Here is a 21,730-nt window from a genome sequence, read left to right on the forward strand (position 1 = left end):
TTTTTTTTTAATAACAAGTTAATGTGTTAACATTCTGTAGTTCTATTAATGAATAAATATTTCTTTTACAGTCGTTAGAAATGGATGTTTCTCAGAATTAAACTCCTTGTGTCTTAGTTTTAGTAACATTGTGTTAACATTGTATCATCTTCAATCTGTCCGTACAGGATTTCAGAGGTTTTTTTTTTGTGATTGTTTCGGCCAGAAATGCTTGATTTTGCTGCGGCTCTTTTCAAAATTTGTGATGCAACTTGCAAGCGTGTTTTTTTGCAGAAAACTAATGAACTGGTGTTCAATTGCAACTGCATGAAGTTGTTTTGCACAGTCTTTCGCAGTACTGTTTGCTGGTAAATAAGCCTTTTTAGCTGTACTTGTTCGATGCACATAAATTGAGGGCCTTGGTTGAATGTGTGCTGTGATGTCACATGATGCGTCTTGGCCCAAATCTGCTGTAGTTTTGAGAATTTGCAAACTCCGAATATTGCCGAGTTGATTTTGCGTTACCTTCTGTGATCGGAAAATCTCAAAATACTGTAGGGACTGTTTAAAATAATTCTTATTGAATTTATAATTCTCTATTATTCTTATTCTCATTGTATATTATTGTATATCATTGCATAATATTATTCTTATTCTCATTGTAATAGAAATTGGCACATTATTGTAACATGAACAGATTACATCTACATTGTTGGTTCTCTTAGTCCACAGTGCCTCAGGAGCCCTGGATTCATGTGGCTCGCCCTCAATTGGTAAAAGTAGCCGTCTGACTGTCAGCTCAGCAAGAAGAAAGAGCAAAAGACTGAGCCACAGAAAAGTAAACAGGTATGTTACCTTCTGACTGAACAGGGAAGAATTTTGCATTTCATTGCGTTGCAACAGCGATTTTGTCTGTTTTAAATTAAATTTGCTGTTTTATCAGAAATAAATACACAATTATTAATTGTTTTCTTCTTTTCGGATAGGATTAGATTTACATTGGGTTCTGGAGTAATTCCTTTGTGTTTAGGTGCATCTTGTTTGTGTCAGAGTTTTTCTCCTTCCTGCCCTGAGAAAATCACAGATTAAATTATGTGGTCGTCCGATAATGTCCTCTTCAGACAGACGCCGCTGCGATTTTTCTGGCAGATGTTTTTTGATCTTTTCTGTTAGAGGAAGAAAGCCTTTTGAACATTTATTCTCATCCTATTTAGTCTGCTATGGGATGTATTCATTTTCTAAATTAAAAAAAAAGATTGAATGTTTTGGACAAATCTCTTTGCAGCTTACTTGGTGTGGGTTGTCTCCATAGCGACTGCGTGGGGGAGCCCGTTAGCAAGACAAGGAATAAAAACAATCAGAAGAGCATGATCCTGTAGGCTGATTAAAAATGATTCTCACATATCAGCTACAAGTATAAATCCACTTTATATTCACATAAAGTACCCTGATATCATGCATAGCTTTCTAGAGATAAATGAATAAACAGCTGTTTATTCAGTTCAATTCGGTTTTATTTGTATAACGCTTTTTACAATGGACATTCTCAAAGCAGCTTGCCAGAAACATATAAACACAGGATTCAGATTTTAAGTGTGTGAATTTATCCCTGATGAGCAAGCCAGTGGCAAGGAAAAACTCCCTAAGATTATATGAGGAAGAAACCTTGAGAGTAACCAGACTCAGACGGGAACCCATCCTCATCTGGGTAACAACAGATAGTGTGAAAGTAAAATAAAGTTCATTATGGTTTTTACATGATGTCTTTGTTGAACTAGTCAGTAGTAAAGTCAAGTGTAAAATTGTATGTGGTAATTGCAGTCCCAAGGTCATAGTAGCAACCATAGTTCCAGCAACACAGTGAGAATGTCCATGTGGAATTGAGGTCTAAAACCATTTCATGGTACTTCCAGCGGTACCATCCTAAGCAATCTCCAGGCTATAGCCCCCAGTTGATGAGCACCCCATCCAGAGGTAGAGCATCAGGATGGATCAGGCAGGTCCGGAGTGCATAACGGGTCAGGATCACTGGCATCTCCATAAAATCATGTGTGGCTCGACAGAAGGAGAAAGGGAGAGGGAGGTAAAGAGAGGGAGAAATCATTAGGTATGCTTAATATCCTGTGATGGATAAGACTGTGTACTTTGCATAAAAGAAAGTCTATTCATGGTAAACTTGATTAAACATATACATTTTCAGCCTAGACTTTAACACAGAGGCTGTGTCTGAGTCCTGAACACTAATTGGAAGGCTGTTCCATAACTGTGGGGCTTTGTAAGAGAAAGCTCTTCCCCCTGCTGTAGCCTTCACTATTCGAGGTACCAACAAATAGCCTGCACCTTTTGATCTTAAGTAGGTATGGCAGATCATACAAGACCAAACGTTCGCTTAAGTACTATGACCGTTTAGTGCTTTATAGGTTTATAGTACTATTTTATAATCAGTGCGAAATTTCACTGGGAACCAGTGCAGTGTGGATAAGATCGGGGTGATATGGTCATATTTTCTGGTTCTAGTAAGGACTCTTGCAGCTGTATTCTGGACTAACTGGAGTTTGTTTCTGTACCTACTGGAACATCCAGACAGGAAGGCATTACAATAAACTAACCTAGAGGTGACGAAAGCATGAACTAATATTTATGCATCATGAAGTGACATTATATTTATTATCTTAACAATATTTCTGGGAGGAAAGAAGGCTATCCTAGTAATATTATCTACATGAGCATCAAATGAAAGACTGGAGTCAGTAATCACACCAAGGGCTTTTACTGCTGCACATAACGACACGGATGACCATCCAGAGTAACTATGTAATCAAAAAGCTTACTTCTAGCTACACGTGGTCCTAATACAAGTACTTCTGTCTTATCAGAATTAAGTAACAGGAAGTTAATAAACATCCAGTGTCTAATGTCCTTTACATATTCTTCAGCTTTATTAAGCTGCTGTGTGTTGTCTGGCTTTGCTGAAACATACAACCCTCTAATCATTTCATGCTAGGGGCTGCCAAATTAATAAACATATTTTTAGATGGTGTGTGTGTGTGTGTGTGTGTGTGTGTGTGTGTATATATATATATATATATATATATATATATATATATATATATATATATATATATATATATATATATATATATATATCTATATATATATATATATCTATATATATATAATAATAATAATATCTCTCTCTCTCTCACACACACACACACAAGGTAATATGACTGTATGACAATCATCCAGGTTCATAGCCAAAACAAACTGCCAAACTTATCCCTTTCACATAAATTTAATTCATGTTACTTAAAGACACTGTTCAGTGAAACTAATTTCATCCAGATAAATCTGGTGTGCATTCAAATCTTTATATGCCATGCTTATGTGTCTCATGCTTCAATTAAGACTGGTTAGCATACTTGCTTCAGCTTAACGCACAGCTCCCTAGCCCAATGATTGCAGTGACTCTTAACAGCCTTGTGGAAATTTGATAAAATCAACTAACTGAACATGCCCTCATATGACTGCCCTGACTTCTCAAACAAAGTGAAGATAACAAACATCCCCACTTGGGTAGTAAAAGGCATCACTCACCTTAAACACATGTTAAAACAACACCTTTTATATAATAAAAATTAAATAATCCGTAGAACTCACTACAACAGTCGTACTAACAAACTGGAAATCAAATAACAACATTATCACACACAATTCTCTGCCTCAATCAAAAATAAAACTGCCAAATTGAACTCTATTTGGACACCACCCATCACCTGCATCCAACAGGGGATTGCTTCGTAATACATTCCCTACAGACAAACCACATAACCAAAGCCATAGCACACAGCTCAAGCATAATACTCTCAAGCACACGAAACTAAATTACACACACATACACACAACATACACAGAAACCAAAATTGGTGTTTTACATGTTAATTAACTCAACCGACATTCTGACATTTACTCTTTGCACATCCTCTCAATAATGTCCATGTCACATCAACTTGTGTTGTCTGTTGTGTCTCGTCAACTGTCCCATCTGTTAGGTCCTACACCCACCACTCACCCAACCTACCCTTTTAATACAATATACAACATGTCTAGAAAAATGAGTAAAGTAAAATAAAGTCTCAATGGTCCCTCAAAGAGGGGAGATTAGGTGGTGGAGGCAGGCAAAAAAAAACAAACAAAGCAGCTCCCTATGGTGGTCTTGTACAAAGTTAGCCATTAATTTTCGGTTGCTATAGTGGCATAATGTTCATAAATATCAGGTTTAAAGAACAATACATAATCTGTGTCTTATCCACATGACTTTGCTAATACTCATACTTTTATAGTACCATGATATCGACTGGTCTGGCTCTGGTATTAAATTTCCTCATGTGTTTTTATGCATGTCAAGGATTTAATGGATTGTATAGAGGTTGTTGGATCATGTTACTCATTAGCATTGATAAAATCATATGTCCACCATTAAATGTGTTAATTTGGGAAATACAGTGGGGGAAATAAGTATTGGATTCGTCAGCAATTATTTATTTATTCAGTAAATATATTTCCTATGAGGCTATTCAAATGAAATTTTCACCAGACATCAGTATTAACTCAAGAAATCTGAAATATAAAGAATTCACAACATTAAAGTCCATAAATAAAGTTGTGTGTAATAAAGTGGAATAACGCAGGAAACAAGTATTGAACATGCTAAGAAAAATCAGTTCTCCAAAGCGAGGTAAGGCAAGGAACCAGCTGAAATTCATAAGTAATTTTACCCCCTATCTGTGCAAATTAATGTCAGCTGGTTTAGTAAATTGTTGGTCTATAAAAAGGCTTTTCGTTACAAAGGTGTCACACAAGAAACATCTCATGATGGGTAAAAGCAAAGAGCTCTCCCAACCTTTCCAACCTTTTTGTTGTGAAACATATTAATGGACTTGTATACAGACATATTTCAAAACTTCTGAATCCTCCAGTAAGCACCACTGGGGCCATTATCCGCAAGTGGAAGCAACATCACCTGTCATTACAAACAAAGGCACTAAGTATTAAATAAATTTCAGTTAGCATGTTTAATACTTTTTTCCTGTGTCATTCCACTTTATTACAGATAACTTTATTTATGGACTTTAATGTTCTGAATTCTTTGTATATCTGGATTTCTTGAGTTAATACTGATGTCTGGTGAGAATTTCATGTGAATAGCCTCATAGGAAATGTATAGTAAAATACCTTGAGTGCTTCAAACCAGTTTCCACTTTGTGCCCAAGAAGGATTAATTGAGTGTTAATAGTTCCCTCTTGTGGATATGTTTTGTAGATCACCTTATTACATTCAAGTCCATGAATTGCTTTGCATATATAAGAACAAATATGAACTCTGATCTAAATCAGTTGCAAATAATTTGTAAATTGAAATGTTTCAGAGTTGAATCAGGAAAGGCTGGCTGCTTTTCCCCAAGAGTAGCCAAAAAAGAGACGAGAAAGTCCCTGCGTCTGCGCTTCAGCTTCGGGAAAACCGGCCGAGATTGTGTAAGTCCATCATCTCTGTCTGCCTCCTCAAGAAACTGCACAATTCAACTTTAATCAACCTCCTCAGTCTCCTTGTTCAACAGTGCTATACAAATTTGCATGTTTGTTTTAATGTGCATGTAGAATTGGGCATGTCGGTAATTTACTTGCCGTTAATAGATTGTTTAAAAGGCTGTAATACAATCATTAATATTATGCGGTTTGGGATATTTTGTGACCCTTGTGTCTGTTTGTCAACTTCTTTGATTTTTACATTTGCCTTTGAATTACTGCTGTTTTGTTAACAAATAATTTGTTTTTGTTTTTCTTTTTGGCAATAAAATAATATAGTAACTGGAGGGTCTAAACTGTTTAACAGCCAGAATCGATCAGTGGTGGAGAAAGCAGGTGGATAATAATCAGGCATTGGATATCGTCCTGATTCAGAAAGCTTAAGCCCTCTGTGCAGAGGAATAGTTAATTGCTTTCAAAGGGTGCAGTATCTGGAAATCTGAAATCCTGAATTGCCTGCTACATCTATTATTATCCAGCTGTTCATGTACTGTAAATGTGTACTTTTCGCAGTAAACACTACATTTCAGTCCCTGTTTAAGTGAACAGGCTGTTGTCTTCTGAAGGTGTGACCTCATTGGAAATAAGGACACAACACATTGAGCTGTAGCACCTGTTTAAATGCCATTCACAGCACTTGATATGAAAATTAAATGGTTACTGAATGCTACATTTTAGACGGGGAATTAAGACATGTTGGTAAGGACGGGTGTGGTTGGGGTTTTTTTTTTGTTGTTTTTTTTTTTTAAATCAGGTGCCTTAATTTTTATAATTACCATCTGGACTTGGGAAAGATGAGCAATAAGTGTGTTTATTTTAACAGCCAATTTGTGATGTCTTTGTGACTTGTATCTACATGTTATGTTTTCTGTGGCGGTGGCTAACTTTGCACATTTATGTCTTATTAAGAGAAGAGATGATTGTTTATTAGTTCTGTCTAAACTATAACTGTGACTACTAAAAATAAATATATTTTAAGAATGAAAGACACTAATGGTTAACCTTTTACCTGTTTAATTCAAAGCTTTTTAATAGAAAGCTTTTCTGACAGATGGCCGGCTTTTGGCTTTGTCTCTATACTTGATATCTTGACACATTATACTGAGATGTCTATTTGCTCCAAAATAAAAACTATATCTTAATACTTGCACTCATTGGCCACTTGATCATTATTGTTTTTTAAATGATTATTATTTCTTATATTATCATAGTTTTGCATCTATGTAATATGTCACAGCACTTCAAAGAGCAGACACATGGGTCTTGTATATAGTCAGGATTTAAAAAGAAGGTGCCTTTATTCCAACAGAGTGTCATTTCAAATTCTCTACCGGTGCCAAAGGGGTCAGAGGTCATTGGCTGGCGCCTAGCGACACAAGAGAGCGTCACCGGTTTTCACTTCAAAGACGCTGCATTTAGTCCAGCTATACTGACAAACAACACTTCACAAGGTCAGTCTTTGTGTTTTTACTGTATTTTACTGCACTCTTTGAAAAAGATTGTCTGTTTGTGCCTTTTGTAGATGCATGTAATAGCTAGTTAATTACAGGGGCACTTCAAATTTGTTAAGGACCCCTTAGCTTTTTAGTTTTAACCTGGTTGAAACCATCCAAATCTGACCAAGTGGCAGACACTTTTACATATGCAGTGTCTAGTTATTTGAACTCCTGCAAACCAGGCAGGGAAAAGGACCCTCCAAGCAGAGTTGTTTGTTTGTTTTTTTTCTCCAATTTGGTTTCAGACAGGTATAAGTAATGAAGTAACTACATCAGCAATTTTAAGAACACTATTTTCATTATGTACTTAAGTAGGGCTGCAACGACTAATCGATAATTAAAATAATCGACAACAAATTTAATTATCGATTAGTTGGGTCTGTCATCACTGTGGATAACACTGGTCAGTGATGTCACTTCATGACGGTGAAAAACACATTTCTATGAATAAAATGCATCTGAAAAACAGTCGAGATCACCGAGTGAGCTGCTTCAGGAAAAGTGCACGATCCAGATTGTCCAAAACATGAGTGTTTGTTTTATATTAAGTAGAGCTGTAACAACTAATTGATGATAAACGATTATCAAAATCACTGGCAACGAATCTCATTATCGAATAGTTGGTCTGCACGCAGTACATTTACTCACTACGTTACTTCTGTTCTGAAAACAGGCTTCAGAGAGTAAATACTAAAGTTGTATCCTAAATGACGTACTGTTCATTTACACTATGTAGTGTGTACTCTACCGTCTAGAGCAGTGTTTCTCAACCAGGGGTCCGCGGACCTCTAGAGGTCAGTGGTGTAATTGCAGGGGGCCCGTAGGAATATATATATATATATATATATATATATATATATATATATATATATATATATATGTATGTGTGTATATATATATATATATATGTGTATATATATATATATATATATATATGTATATGTGTGTGTATGTGTGTGTGTGTGTATATGTATATATGTGTATATATATAATTATATAAATAATATAATGAAATGAAATGCTAATTTGCAAAAAAAAAGTGGTAGACAAGTGTCGCATTGATGGATAAAACAAACAAAAGATGATTCAGAGAGTCAACTTAAATGTCACAACAATAAAATAATTTTTTTCTTCAATTTTGAATGACCAATGTTAATATAATTAATAATAAAATAAAGTAACATGTATAAAAATGACTGTTAAATATATAGCCTATAATTGTTGTGGAGTGAGGGGGTCCTTATGGATTGTTCGAAATATACTAGGGGTCACAAAAAGTTGAGAACCACTGGTCTAGTGCATGAATTTTAGTAAAGTATCATCTCAAATGGAACACATTAGTTTTTTACTAACCGGAAGTATAAGCAGCATCCTAGTCAGTGGCACATGATGTCATGCGCACGTAATGTGTTGCCGCTAGATTTAGCAGATACCCAGAGTCACCGACAATGACTTTCTTCAGTTTATTGTTGGTCAACATTACCCTTTATTCCCAACACGACCTCAGTCACCATGAAACGGAAGCGTAATCGTCAAGTGACTGAGGAAGAAAGTGAGCCACCTCCAAGTCCTCTAAGGCAGGGGCGCATTTTATATTAAACACCCTGAAAAAGATCAAACTTTTATAAAGTGGAGTTTGTGTAGCCCTGAAGCACGACAGTGATGCATGAGCACAAACTTATTTTTGGATCCAAAATGCTCCACTTGTGTGCAAGGGGTTGGGGAATCTGGTACAAGTTGCTTAAAAGGTTTAGTTTAATTTAGTTTATTGTCATTATATGCTGTATTTGCTCATTTGCAGTGTAAGTTCTGTCGTTTATTATAACTGAAGTGATTTGTTCGTAACGAGGCCGCGTTGCTCCTCACTCGCAGTGGGAGCACAAGTAAGATCTATAATGTCTAATTAAAACACTATGATCAAAAATAAAATAATATGCCTAAAATCAGTTAGTAACAGAAACCATAAGGTGCAGTGAAAGGGAGTTTTTATTATTAATTTAGGACTGTAGTTTAATTCAGTGCTTTTTGTGCATCCATAAAAAGTAATGTGTGAATACTGTTTGTTTTTATATATATATATATATATATATAATAGTTTATATTAGTGATGCACGAAACATAAATTTCTCAGTCGATTTGATAACCGATTATTCAGAGTGATATCGGCCAATAACCGATAGTTCTGTCTTTTATGCCTTCTTTTAAATTAATAATAATTTCCACAATTCTGAAGGAAATTCAAATAAAAACTTTATTCTCTCCATTTCAACAAGTTGTTTCACAGTAACTGGTCTCATAAACAGAAAACACATTACTCTAATTAACATTAACACATGAACTCAATTCTGAAGATTACAGTGAGATTTCTGAACTTATTGAATGTTATTAATTCATATTAACATTGACTGAATTCTAAAAAAAAAAAAAAAAAAACCAACCTCCTGTTAGTCTCACATTCACTCACCACAAACAAAATCATTTCCACTTCCACAAGGAAGCGCAGTAACTGACTAAAATATTAATTTGATCAAATATGCTTTGCTATATTTATCTATATTTAGAAACAAAAGTAATTGTGTTTTTATGAGAGCAGTAACTGTACTGGGGTTTTAACACGTATATAAATGTAAGAAGTGTCATAAATTTACGGAATAAAGAAACGTTACTGTGTTCAGATGAGTGAGTGTGTGTGTGTTACTGCAGAACATCCAACCTCTTACCAGTTAACACTTAGTTTGTGCTTTTTTTTATTATTAGCATTTTTAATATAGTTTAAATAGCTTTTGGTCAGTCAGTTTTTTTTGTTGTTGTTTTCAATATTATTTTAATATTTTTTTTATGTTCTGCTGTAACACACACATTCACTCATTTGAACACAGTAGTGTTACTTATGTGTATGACACTTCTTACATTTCTATTCAATTACATGTTATAACCCCATTACAGAAAATGAAAATTGCCATTTTAATCCAATTGACCTGAAGAAACAATCGACAGATTCATGGATTATCAAAAATTATTTAGTTTCAGCCCTACACATAAGCTGAATTTAGAATTTTGGCCCTTATTCATCAAAGTTGTGTAGAAATAAGCGTTGACTTGCGTGCATAAACTAATACAAACTGATTTGTGTGTGCTTCAGAAAACTGTCATGTGGCATCAGGATGAAAGCTGGTATGAGCATGAACCAATAAAGGCAGAGCAGATTCAGTCATCCAGCAGATTAGTTATCCAAGATCTGAGTAAAGAAGTAAATGTAGAGTGGGAAATAAAGCATTTCAGTGATGCTAAGGTAGAGGTGCTTGTGTTAGAGTTTGCTGCAAAGATATTCTTTTTGGTATCTTCAAAAATTCAATAAAATTTTAGTAAAAAAATCAATAAAATCAAAGATTAACAATTTCGACAGAGGAAAGCTTGGTACAATGCATCAATGCGTTTGTCTTTTGCAGTCCTTGCTTTCACTGAAATTAATAGTATCGTAGGTGAATGTGGACATTTTATAAGTGTGCTGTTTTCATGTGTGCACCAAGATCAGGCAGAATTTTAACATTCATATAGTTTTAGAGCCATATTAGAAGTTGATTCTAAATTAGGCAATTCTGAAATCAGTTTTTAAAAAATAAATATTATTGAGCCAAGTTTCTATTCTGAACATAATTAAGAGACACTGAAAAGCAGACAGCCAGAGTGGTTAACACGGTTGCCTCAGACCTCCAGTTGGGGGTTTGAATCCCGCATATGTCCTGTGTGCGCGCGGTTTGCATGTTCTCCCCCTGCTCCGCTGACTTTCCTTTAGGTAATCCGGTTTCCTCCCCCAGTTCAAAGACGTGTATTGTAGGCTGATTGGCATTTCCAAATTGTCTGTAGTGTGTGTGTGTGTGTGTGTGTGTGTGTGTGTGTGTGTGTGAGAACCCCATTGACCCTGCCCAGGGTGTCCCCCGACTTGTGCCCCAAGTTCCCTTTGGTTAGGCTCCAGGCTCCCTCATGACCCTGTGTAAGATAAGTGGTATGGAGAATGGATGGATAAATCAAATACCATGTGTGATGACATCTTTTAAGGGACACCATAGCGCTCTGACTCAGATGGGGAAATTTTGCACAGACAGGATACTGAAAGAGTCCTGGATGTCATCACACATGGTGTTTGTATTATCCATCCATTCTCCATACCACTTATATTACACAGGGTCATGGGGGAGCCTGGAGCCTATTCAAGGGAACTCTTAGTTAAGAGGCTAATGTACATTTCTGATAATCAATTATACATTTATTATTTATTATTATTATTATTATTATTGTTATTATTATTATTCACTGGTTTTAGATTTGTCTGTACATAACTGATGAGTAAGAGCCACTGTTATTAAATAAGATTTTGTTTGCTTATCTGAAAATTTGGTCCAATTTTGAAAAGGTTTGGGGAACAACTTCAATTTATATTGCTTAGAAATTTATATTATTTATATTTAGGATGTTAATGTGGTGCAGCATTTGGTCACATGACTTCATAATGAGCTATGTTAATGGTCTAGCTTGCACAGTTATTCATTTTTGTATTTGGCTGTTGTATGAAAGAAAGCAATACAGTGCTGTTGCCAAATCTGCTTCACAGGAACGAAATACATCAGTAAATCTGAAGATAACCTGCTGACCCCTCATGAGGCAGAAGAGCCCGGGACGTCCTGGAGTAGGGAGACTCTAGATGGAATCACAGAACACACTTTCTCTGATACGCCAATGAAAGCATACCTCAGCTACCGCTCAGAACCAACCATAGTCATCAGGAAACCGGCTATAGTCAGCACCATTCCGAAGAGCCTCTGCTGTGCTGCTAGTGGTGAGAGCTTAGCTAGTTCAGAGTCTTTCCAAGAGGATGACTCTCGGGCAGCTCCTAATCTTCAGCGAGTCAGTGGAGCTTTTGCTGAATCTGACAGTAAGAGTCATTCTGCTGATAGAGAGGAACCCAAAGAAAAAACAGAGGAACCTTCATGTTCCTCTTTCATTTTGCAAGCTTCAGGTGAACTGAAGAAACCTGCTGAAACGCCACAGAAGGTTTTGAAGGATGATAGTCATAATATCACTGTTGAACAAATTGAGTTTGTTCCCTTGTCTCCTCTGCATATAGACAGCACTATGTTTGAAGCTGCAGAGAGTTCAGATTTAGTCAAAGATACCCACCAAGTGTCTGTGAGTGCTGACAATGAGTGCAGCTCGCAGTTTCAAGACATCTCTGCAGCTTCTGCAGACTGCAGCCAGCTGATTGACGCTCTAGACCTCCAAAGCCCTGTGGCCTTCAGGCCCAACAGCTCAATCACAGTTCAGTCTACACCATTTTCAGGAAGAGAGAAAACTGAGGAACGGAATACGTTGCGGTCTGTGAAGTTCAAAGAGCCATTGTTTTTGGAAAAGTGTTCCGAGTCTTCAAGTCAGCATGGAGCCAAACTTGGACCCATGGAACCATGTAAAGTGAGAGTGGCTGACCATGTCCAGCGGTTCAACATGCTGACAATCAATTCGCCCAAAGCCCGATCTCGATCTCCTTTGAAGTTCCAACGAACACCCGTACGGCAGTCAGTCCTGAGGTTCAACTCTCTGAACCAGAGGAAAAATGTCAGGTCTGGGTGGTGTGCTACAAGAGAAGGTTCCTCCATGGTTAACGCGGTTAGTTTAGAAAGTGATGATTTCAGTGGAGTTCAACAACAACCTCAACCTGGTGAGGTCTCCTGCCCATCTCCTAATGATAATGAGGTTTCTTCAAAGCCAAAGCTACCAGTAACAGCCAACAGTAGGCACTGTGCCTTGGGGGATGTAACCAACATGGTGGCACCCAAAGCAAAGGACAATGGATCATCAGCCCCTAAATGTGCCACGTCAGAAGCGGCCAAGTCTGTCCTGCTTAAAACAGCTGAGAAAGGGTACCGAGGTTCACCCAAGAACCCCCTTACACACAGCACACTTCTCTCAGCTATGAAACCTATAGATCTGTGAAAGTACCATAGAATTGAAATGAGTCATTTCAGCTTATTGCTTTGCTATTTCTTAATTTCATCTTCAGGGGTCTTAATTTATTCTGTGACATTGCTTTTAAGCTGTTCTTGGTTTAATGTAGTAGTTGTGATATATGCATTCATTCAGTCCAGCCATGACATTAGTTAAGTTATGGGCCAGAAAAGTGTGATGAGAAAACACATCTGAACAACGATGGAACATCGTTCTGGGTGTTTTATTAATGTAGCAGAAGCTAAATTAATAGTCAGTGGTATAATGGCAGAGGGCTTAACCACACTTTGTTAAAGAAACGATACGAGAAGCAAGTGAAAGATTGAATGTAGGAAGTGAAATTGTGAAGTGAAAGGGTTCACCATAGAGTTGCTGTGTACGTCTGTGTGACCTGGATGGAAGGATTTTAGTTAGCAGTCTTGTTTACATTTTATTTATTTGCTTTTTATTCCAAAATGAATGGTTAAAGTCCTAAGCAGTGATGTTAATGAGTGGTGAAAAATACTGTTGTGTGTCAAGAAGGCTTTGTATGAATATAACAGTGTTATAGAGTCATTTTATAACAAATTTCAAAACATCAAAAATGTTAATCTGTTATGTATAATGCTTATGTTATAGAACTTTTTATGAGCATAAAATTCAGTTACAAACTCATGTTGCAGTCATGTGAAGTTCCTTTGTACACCACAGTATGGCGCTCCAAGTTTTAATAGAGTTCCTCTGTTGGGGTGTCTTAAGAGAAATGTCAGTGTGCATATATAAAATCAAATTAATGGTTATTTAACATAAAGGGGTTGTGTTAAAAGCCACAAAGGAGATTAGAGAATTACAAAACCGACCCAAGTGCACAATTCTCTGAAAGCTTTAGAAAAGAAATTCAAAATAAGTGGAAAAAGAATGGGCAGAACATCATCACCCTTCGAGTCCTGAATCCCCAATACACAATGTTGTTACTTCTGTATTTTTTATAGCTTGGTGAAGATAAAAGACACTGATATAAAATAAGCATGAGACATGCTGTGCAAATGATTAAGTGTTGATGCATCAGGTATTTTATAATAGAGTTTTATACTGCAGTACTGTTGAATTCTGGAATCCAATTGCTCAGAAGGTGTTGATTATTTTCCTATAACAGCAGCCAGCTATAATTCAGAGCACAAGTTTATATTCATGTGCTCATTCTAATAAATCATTTCTATAGTAACATCTCATTTACAGGATGGCGGATGATCTCCTTAACCTTAGTGTAATAATAAATGGAATTAAAATGTGTTATTTAATTAAAGGGTAACGTATAATCATCGATTTGGTAACGTTTTTTGCCATGGAAGAGTCTTGAGAAGAGGCCATTGCGCTTTCTGTTTTCTCAGAAACATGCTGCATTTTTTTTAAAAAATTAATTCAGGAAATGAAAAAGAGCCTGGTGAGGGAGCAACTCTATTCCTGTGATAACCGGAATTAACCTGTCGCATGTATGTTCCACAGCATTAAATGTAATTGTTAAGGTGCATGTAATCCTTCATTAATTAATTAAAAAATTTAATTGTTGGCAGATTTCTGTGGTATAAAGCGGAATAAATCACTTCAGGGTGTGTTGTTATAGGAAAACAATCAACTTCAGCCCACCCTACAACACCCTAGCTTGAATTCTTTTCCTTAAATATTTTCTAATCTGAATTAAGAAACCAAAAGCAAGAGTTGAGTTCTCATAAAATGTGTGTGTGTGTGTGTTTTACGCTCATACGCTGTTACATGGCGGGTCAGAGGGTGTAGCTGGCTCAGGGTCCGAGTCTGGGAGCTGATTGGCACTGGCCGTGTTGAGCATATAGCTGTAGATCTCCAGGGTGATTTAACTACATCCGCCCGAGTGTAATGGAGCGCACCCAGGCCTCCCTTTAGCTCCTGCCTTATTAAAGTTGTAGCGTACAAGTTGTAGCGTTGCGGATGGTTTCATTCCCATTAGAAGGGATTTGTACGCAGTTTGCTTCCGATCTGCCTGATAAATTAGGAGCAGTCTGGGGGTCTCGGATTGGATTTCTTTTTGAGGCTTCTTCTAGCTTTGATCTATGAATTTTTGTGTAATGTGTTTCCTGTGAATGCAAGGAGTTGTTCGCCTTCAACAGAAACATGACCCATGCATTCCATGTGGTCATCAAATCCTGTTTAAGTACAATTAGTCCCTATCACATATTACTGTTTCTGTGCACAATAAAAGCATCAACAGTATGAAAACCAGTGTCTTTAATTAGGCTATTTTAAAGCCACAATGCTACAGCTTTATAACCTATTGGCAAGAAGGTGGCAGATATATAAAATCATACCGGCCAGGTCAGGACGAGATTAATACATTTTATTTATCATTACTTAAAATATTCCTGCAAACACACACTTCTGCATTGCACAGTCTCCAAAAGAAAGAGAGTACTTTTTCCTTCCAGAGATTGTACCATTTAACTTTTGTACCTTTAGTGTGTATGCGTATCTCTTACCTGGGAAAGTACCTTTTGATAGCTTTTAGAGTAACGCTTTAAACACACATCAGTGGTCCTTATTACATTACATATGTGTACAGGTCCAGGTTCAATATACAGAAGATGTACCCTTGATGGGACCAGGTCAGTCATAAGAAAGTACAATTTGGTGCATTTTGGTTTACTACACGTTGTACTGTGTATGGTTGTGTGTGAGAGAAATAAAATTTGAATTTCTTTCTTTCTTGCTTGCTTTCTTTCTCTTGCTTGCTTTATTGCTTTCTTTCACTTTCCCTTTTTCTCTATGCAAGTTCTATTTTATGTCGGGGACAGTTGTAAAAAGCATTTCACTACACATCCTACAGTTGTTTGTGTGACAAATAAAATTTGAATTTCTTTCTTTCTTTCTGGCTTGTTGGCTTTCTTTCTTGCTTTTATACTTAAAAAAGTCCTTTCCCTTTTCCTAACTATGTAAGTTCTAGTTTATGTCCTGGACAGTCTGACTACACATCGTACTCTGTATGATTGTGTGTGACAAAATTTGAATTTCTTATTTTCTTCTTTCTTGCTTTCTTTTATTCCTTTTAAAGCACTTTCCTTTTTTTCTAACTCTATGTAAATTCTATTTTATATCACGGACAGTCGTAAAAAGCATTTCATTACACGTCGTAATATGTATGGTTGTGTGTGACAAATAAAATTTGAATTTCTTTCCTTTTTTTGCCTGCTTGCTTGCTTTGCTTGTTTTTACATTTTCTCATCAGGGAATATATTCGGCTACTTTCACTGAAAACAATACTTTGACTGGATTTGCCAGTTGTCGATGTTACATTAGCTCCCTCTAGGACTCTGTGCTTTCCCCAACCTGCTCGATGGAGATGGGTTTCTGTGAGATCGATGTCCAGACATCAGACCTCACCACCTCACCAACCACAGACACACTCCTCTTCTCCCATCCTCTTCCCTCAAGTGGCTTCGGGGAAGTGACTGGATGGTGGGGGAGTGGGGGTTAGTGTTAGGTGGGGGCGGAAAGTTTGGGTTCTGCTCGCGCCGCGTCTGACCAATAATGTGCAGAGAGCAGCCGTGAACATCATTTAAAAAGGAGACAGCCGGGCGCTGCTGCGATTTTTATTAAACCTCCATCAGTGTGTGTGTGCGTGTTTGTGCGTGTGTCTGTCTATGGCATCGGTATGAGCTCTGTACACTCTTTCCGGTGCGCTTGATCATCTCTGATCTACACATTCAGTACTGGATTTTCACCAGAAAGAAGGATTGATCACACCACCCGGTCCACACTGTCTGACTCCCTTTTTCTTCGGATCTCGAAATAACTGCACTCATTAAGCCTCGGAGCGCTGACAGGTGAGCGCGCGCGCACACACACACACACACATTCATACACAGTACTAAACTGTACCTGTCGTTGTTACTATCTGGTGGTGCACTCAAGTGTACCTTTAGTGTTTATCTTTTACCTGGTAATGTGAATATAGTGCACTTTTAAGCATGATTTAAGATGCAAAATTGGACCCCAATGAGCACTCTTGTACCTTTTAATGAACTTTTTAGAGTAATACTTTGAAGGTACCCCATGTAATAAATAAATAAATAAATATATATCGACTACCCCGACTGCAGTGACAGGGAGGTTTCTCTGTGCTCTCAGCACACCTCCATATGGACTCTTCTTGGTATTCCTGTCCGATAAGTAAGCACCTTTTAAATCGGATTTGAACCTTTTTTTCCCCAACCTGAGTGCGCGTGCGTCAAGAAGCAGGCCACCTTTGGATAAACGCTAAAACTCTACAACTGGATATCGCAGATATATGATATCTGTTTATTAGGATACTTTTCAATGCGGGGGGGGGGGGGGGGGGGGGGGGTTGTTTGTTGACATATTTGTGAAACCCACAAATATGTTTCTAAAACCAAAATGATGAACAATGGTCATTTCCCCTCCATTATGGCACTTGAGTAGACTCCTGTAAAAATGGCATTGTGCTTAAAGGGGACTAGAACTCCATATGATTCACCAAGCGATGGATAAACCCCTACCATTGAACACTAATTATCCCAAAGCTTAAAGAACGGCTTCTCAAATTTGTTTTAATAATCAGGAACCCCCTCCAATATATTTCACTCACTGAACCCAAACCAGTCACACTGTGCTCAGATGTATTTATACTTATAGCACAGTTAGTGATTATAGGCCTAAATATCACATTAAGTTTATGTACCCATTAAACTAATTCCACTTTATGTCATCAGTTTTAATCATATTATTTATTAATGTCAATTTACAGTATTATAGGTGCACACTGGGGCATCTCTTTATTAAATGTGTAGTTTGTGTTTCCACATATAAAATTTGATGATCCTGCCTTAATTTAATAGCCACAAGAACTCCTGTCATTTTAATATAATAGTGGTTGATCTGGATTTCCACCAGCATCATGAAAACATGGACAGAGTATTAAATTGTACCTTTCCTTGTTGTTTGGGTGACACCCTCAAGTCTACATCTTTTTATTATTTTTTTTGCACTTTTAATATGTGTCTTTTAGAAGATGAACAGATGTACCGCAAAGTTCAGTACTCTTTTATTTTTCTGAGTGTGGCTACATCACGGACCCCTTGGGAACCATGTGCTTGGAGTATCATAAGAACATGATATTTCTTGTATGGGAATAAAAAGATGGGCATGAGTCTTTGCAATTGAAATGCATCTATCATAATAAAAAAAGGTACATCTTGTTTCTCGTCTTTTTGCAGAATGACCAGATTGGTGCAGCTCACGTGTGCAGTGCTCTTGCTGTGGGTTCTTGCGTCCTGCGCGGCGGAAACCAGAGCCACTCAGGGCGCAATTCCTAATCCGGGCAAAAGCAAACCAAACGAGTCGGAGCGACGACAGAGCGGCTCTTCTTCGTCGTCATCATCCTCATCCTCAGGCAGAGGTAGAGGGTCGTCTTCCTCTGCAGAAGAGGTGCTGGAGTCGAGTCAAGAGGCGCTGCTTGTGACCGAGCGCCGTTACCTGAAGCGCGACTGGTGCAAGACGCAGCCGCTGAAGCAGACACTGCATGAAGAAGGCTGCGTGAGCATCACTATCCTCAATCGCTTCTGCTACGGCCAGTGCAACTCCTTCTACATCCCGCGCCACGTGCGTCGAGAGGAAGGAGCCTTCCAGTCGTGCTCGTTCTGCAAGCCCAGGCGCTTCACCACCATGACCTACACGCTGTCCTGCCCCGACCTGCAGCCGCCCACCCGCAAGAAGCGCGTGCAGCGCGTCAAACAGTGCCGCTGCATCTCCATCGACCTGGACTGAAGTCAACAAATGCTACTTTTGGGGGAAAACTTTAAACCGCAGCGTTTGATGCTTTAAGTTTTGAAGACTTATTTGGATGAAAAGTACAAATTAAAAGCACATTTTCAAGAAGGATGAGCACTGATATTGCGCAATCAGACGAACTCCAGCCAAGCGCACCGTCAAGGGCACAACTCGCATTTCATTATGCATTCGAAATTTCCATCAGTCATTATCGCACATTTTCCCTCACTGACACTCCAAATCTCCGCTTCATCCAAACATTAAACATACACAAGTGTTATTTTCTTCACTTCTGCAATCCGATTTTAAAAGGAGCAAATGTGCACAAAACAAGATGATATGAATCCACTGGCAAAACACACAGCACCATATTGCATCCTCTTGGAAAGGTTTTGGGACCTTAGAGCCTAATCATTTAATAAAAGGTATTAATAGGTAATAATGTAACAGCTTGGTTTTGTTTTTGTTGTTTTTTTGGGAGAGTTCTGGAAGGTGTTTATTTCCACCATGTGGAAATTAGTGGTGATCTAATAAGACATGTAAAGAAGACTTTTATTTAATATGATAGGAGGACGCTTGTATAATAGCAGGTGTATTATATTGTTGTGAATTTTGTTTTGTGTACCAGTTATTATTATAATAAGACCTGAGTGAGAATGACATCATTTTAAACACATCGTATATGGTTTACTTTAAAACAAATCTTGCAAAATGGGTACAGAACTTGTTTATAATGTACTTATTGCAGTCCATTCTGTTTACAAGTCTTTCAACATTACTGTTTAATGGGATTGCTGCTTTATCATGACTGTAGGCCTGTTGAGTTAACGTATTAATAAAATGTGAAATAAATCGATTTGAGTCTCTTTCTGGGCCGTGTCTAGCCTGGAATCTAGATTGTTTATAATTGCATGCAGCTTATATTAATGTGAAACACAACTAGTCCATGGACGTCGGGTCTCAAAATCTGTTTTCATGGATAAAAAGAAAATAACACAGAACATATTTTCTTAAACCAGAAACACTTCTTATCACTTACTTACAGGCTGTATGTGGCTTAAAAAGTTATAAATAGGCTTAAATATGCTTGCGTTTTAGGGCCCTAATTCTTCTCAAAGAGAATTAACTCTTAAAAAAAACAACAAAAAAAAAACACCTCTCATCTCTGTGGAAGTACACAGGCAGGACTGTAGTGCCTTTATGCCATGTGTGTAATGTATCTAAAATATATCAGACAATATAAAGTGAGAAACATTCCCCATTATTCAGAATCATTTCCCCCCTGAAATAGTATACACCAAATACAAAAAAGTGAGTGCCACAAATATGTTTCAGATTTAATGCATGACTGTGGTGTTGGATGGTGTGAAGTGAGGGGAAACATTTGGTATGTGTGAGCTAAGGTTGGTCGTGTCCTGATTTTCCCCGAGGTCACTGAGTTCAGCTTTATGCACATGAACAGACTGTTGAAAGAACAATTTAACAACAACCACAACTAGGACTGAGTGAAGTTTCAAAAACAGCAAAGAGAAGAAGCCCCTGATTACTCACATTTAGACAATGCTGCTACACACACCACATATTTGGAATGAATAAATAGGAACAAACTGTAAGCTTATTAAGGAAATGAATGACCATTTATGTCCATTTGACCCGGTCACTTGTCCAAGACACATAATTTATTATTACAGTCTACGCAAGAAAATGACATCATGAGCAATTTGGTAATGATGAGGAATTTACTTGAGGCAAAAAATAAATCACCCATTAGAAGTTATAAATATATATATGTATATCCATCTTCAGTACAGGCTCACTAATTACTTCACTTTTCAACACATCATTTAAAGGATTTTGGCTTCAGCAAAAGTCTATGAAAATAAATATATCATATTGTACATGGACACTGTGGCTCTCACAAGCCATAGCTGTTCAGAAAGGAGATTGCATAGAAACTACAACTGAGGTGCATGAGACATTGCAAAGGAGGTAAAATATACAATCTGGTAAAAAAAGGAAGTGGCAAAAGGGTTGCTGTTGCAAGTAGGAAAGTACATGTGACTGTGATCAACTTACACCTTTGAGATTTTGTAGGTAGTTGTACAGTTAAAACCACATTACTCATGACACGAGACGAAAACTTTAAAACCACTCTAACTGATGCAGGAGTTTTATCTCTCATCTATCTCGAGTTTTTATTGGTAACTTGAGGTGTGTAAGTTAGGTCTTAACTGACTGACGAGATCTGGCAGTCTGCCATTCTGTCTGCACACATGTATATTTTCTACAGAAAATAAATAAGAGGAAAAAGCCTTATGACCTAGAAGTTTATAAAAAAACAAACTGTAATAGGCAAAACAGTAGCTCTCTCTCTCTCTTCACATTTAATTAATTAAACCTTACAAGATTGCTAATAAAAGTTTGGTTTGTTTTAGTTTATCAATGCCCTCTTTTTGAGTGAACACTTTTTTTTTTTTTTTTTTTGAGATTTAAGCTTTAAATGAAGCTGAGATTCTGAAATTGGAAATGTTTGCTAGAATTAGTATGATGGAACCTTTCCCAGACAGGAGCACCTTTACAAGAGACAGAAGTCTGGAATCAACACTGAAGACATCTCTGTGGAGTTGAAGATGGTTAATTTCCTGATGAGTCCCACAACGCTTGATTGCACTTCTATGTTCACCAAAAGAAGAAACCACAGATCTCTGCTTTTATGGTGGCCACTATGTTAATCAACATCGCTGATTAGAATGCCATACTCCTGTGCAAACTGTCCCTCTAAAAGGTGGTGGAAATGATACTTCATCTGTCTGAACATTCTTTTATCTTCAGCTGGAGGACACATTGGCCTCCTTCTGCTTCAGCCTCTCCTTC

General features: G+C 37.5%; 3 protein-coding genes across 5 annotated transcripts in view; 2 read left to right on the forward strand and 1 right to left on the reverse strand.

The window, feature by feature from the left end:
* Positions 1-18,432, forward strand: part of arhgap11a (Rho GTPase activating protein 11A) — a 28,998-nt gene extending 10,566 nt beyond the window's left edge. For 2 of the 3 annotated variants that reach the window (XM_053633846.1, XM_053633847.1), the window contains 4 exons: positions 705-825; positions 5,408-5,513; positions 6,874-7,015; positions 11,673-13,714. In XM_053633846.1, the coding sequence (XP_053489821.1) occupies positions 705-825; positions 5,408-5,513; positions 6,874-7,015; positions 11,673-13,048 (1,745 nt within the window). In that variant the 3' untranslated portion in view covers positions 13,049-13,714. Of the gene's footprint in view, positions 1-704; positions 826-5,407; positions 5,514-6,873; positions 7,016-11,672; positions 13,715-18,303 lie in introns of those variants that run through there. The other variant, XM_053633848.1, reaches the window with a different exon arrangement.
* On the forward strand, positions 15,860-19,371 carry grem1b (gremlin 1b). Its single transcript, XM_053633849.1, has 2 exons — positions 15,860-16,893; positions 18,304-19,371. The coding sequence occupies exon 2, from the start codon at positions 18,305-18,307 to the stop codon at positions 18,851-18,853; it is 549 nt and encodes a 182-aa protein (XP_053489824.1). The 5' UTR covers positions 15,860-16,893; position 18,304; the 3' UTR covers positions 18,854-19,371.
* Positions 19,372-20,119: 748 nt separating this feature from the next.
* LOC128613204 (formin-like) overlaps positions 20,120-21,730 on the reverse strand; it is a 67,411-nt gene continuing 65,800 nt past the window's right edge. Inside the window, 1 exon segment of the mRNA XM_053633845.1 lies at positions 20,120-21,729. Within this exon segment, the coding sequence (XP_053489820.1) occupies positions 21,685-21,729 (45 nt within the window). The 3' untranslated portion in view covers positions 20,120-21,684.

The sequence above is a fragment of the Ictalurus furcatus genome, chromosome 9 (genome assembly GCF_023375685.1).
Source record: "Ictalurus furcatus strain D&B chromosome 9, Billie_1.0, whole genome shotgun sequence".
Taxonomy (NCBI): Eukaryota; Metazoa; Chordata; class Actinopteri; order Siluriformes; family Ictaluridae; genus Ictalurus; species Ictalurus furcatus.